Source organism: Galeopterus variegatus, unplaced genomic scaffold, assembly GCF_000696425.1.
Source record: "Galeopterus variegatus unplaced genomic scaffold, G_variegatus-3.0.2 Scaffold526, whole genome shotgun sequence".
NCBI lineage: Eukaryota > Metazoa > Chordata > Mammalia > Dermoptera > Cynocephalidae > Galeopterus > Galeopterus variegatus.
In genome coordinates, this window is record NW_007726637.1 from 565,494 (window position 1) to 567,078 (window position 1,585).

The 1,585-nt window shown below is 42.2% G+C and overlaps 1 protein-coding gene across 1 annotated transcript in view; it reads left to right on the forward strand.

Moving 5' to 3' along the window:
• LOC103588139 (ankyrin repeat domain-containing protein 26-like) overlaps positions 1–1,585 on the forward strand; it is a gene marked incomplete at its 3' end in the record, with an annotated part of 84,501 nt that overhangs the window by 33,102 nt on the left and 49,814 nt on the right. Inside the window, 1 exon segment of the mRNA XM_008569753.1 lies at positions 1,270–1,361. Within this exon segment, the coding sequence (XP_008567975.1) occupies positions 1,270–1,361 (92 nt within the window).

A 1,585-nucleotide genomic window follows, 5' to 3' on the forward strand; every position in this document is an offset into this window, starting at 1 on the left:
GTTTGGAGAGTACTGGGGGAGTTTGTATTTGGGACGGGGACAGGAGAAGGAGTGGGATTCCATAGACAGAAAAGATATTTCTGAGTGTGACATTTAAGCTGCCAAGTGTGGGATGAGAAGGAGCCAACCGTGTGCAAGTTGAGGAGGAGGAGGACATACCGGACAGGGTCCAACGGGTCTCACCTGCTCCTCATGTTGGTCTTCAGTCCCTGTAATGACGAGTAAGCGAGAATTGGGGGAATGATCAGCAAATCCTTGGTATTAGGATGTGTGATGAGAGCAAATGTGCAGAAGAAGTGGCTGGGGCATTTAGATACTTGATAAGTGAATGCGTGTGTTCTTCCTTATTGAAGCTAATGACAGTTTTTGAAAGTGAACTTCTTAATGGGGAAAGAGTGGGCTTATTAGAATGTGGTGTAAAGAAGCATTTTTATGCTATCTTGTCATTTTTTTTTCCTATTTGTCTTTTTTTGTGACCGGTAACGGGATCGCAACCCTCGGTGTCGCGCCCGCACCATGCTCAACCAGTGAGCGGACAGGGCTATATATGGGATCCGAACCCTTGGCGGGAGCGCCGCCGACTCCCAAGCCCCCCACTCTACCGAGTGCACCACCGGGCTGGCCCTACTGTGTCATTTTTTTAATCCATTTTTCCTATCCATAAAAATTCTACCAGAAAATACTTAAGTTTTCCAAGTCCCTGTTTACCTACGTGAAGCAGCTTCTATAGTGTTCATTTCATATTCAGCGTGACACTCTTGAAGGTTTCATATCATGCCAAGTGTCATATTATAACATTCAATAATTTTCACGATCTGAGATCTTTTAAGTGCTGAATGCTGTGTTACAGCAACTGTACTTATTAGAGAATTTTTAGTACATGCTCCTAAAAGATATCCTCTTATTTTCAGGGGGGAATGCAAAGGACAGTGAGGCAGTTTGATGTTCATTCCTTGTTGAAATACGCACATAAGTTAGTGTTTTGTCCATGAATGTGTTTCCTCTGGCTTTCCGTGGTTGGTTTCCAGTGTCATAGCCAGAAGCCAAGAAAAACTAAAGGACCTAAAGAGCATATATGATGCTCTGTGTTGAGATGTTTTGCTTTTCAATATGTGCTTTTAGCTCTGCTATGAGATGTTTTGCTTTTCAATATGTGCTTCTGTTAGTTTTAAATGTAATTGCTCTTAAAACAGGAAATTCCAGATGTTTTCTTAGAAAGTGATCAGGAAATCTTCAGGCAGCTCATTTTTGATACTAATTTTAACAGAGCATCTCTGAGAATCTTCCACAGGAGCATGCTGGTCATGTGTTTGGGACTGCAGATCAAAGAGGACAAAATGTGGTTAATGGACAAGTAGCAGGTAAGNTAGAATAATATCGTGATTTGGCACTTGAGACCTTCCCGATGAGATTTTAAATGTTTCGACCCTGAATAAACGTGCATTAGTGAACCCCAGCTATTTGCCAGACAGACACTGAGTATTCCAGATGAGTGCTTGTGCTGTAGTGGTAGGAACACAATAACAAGTAAACGACAAGCAGTCACAAGTCCCTCAAAGTGCTTTTTCTAAAGAAAACCGAACGT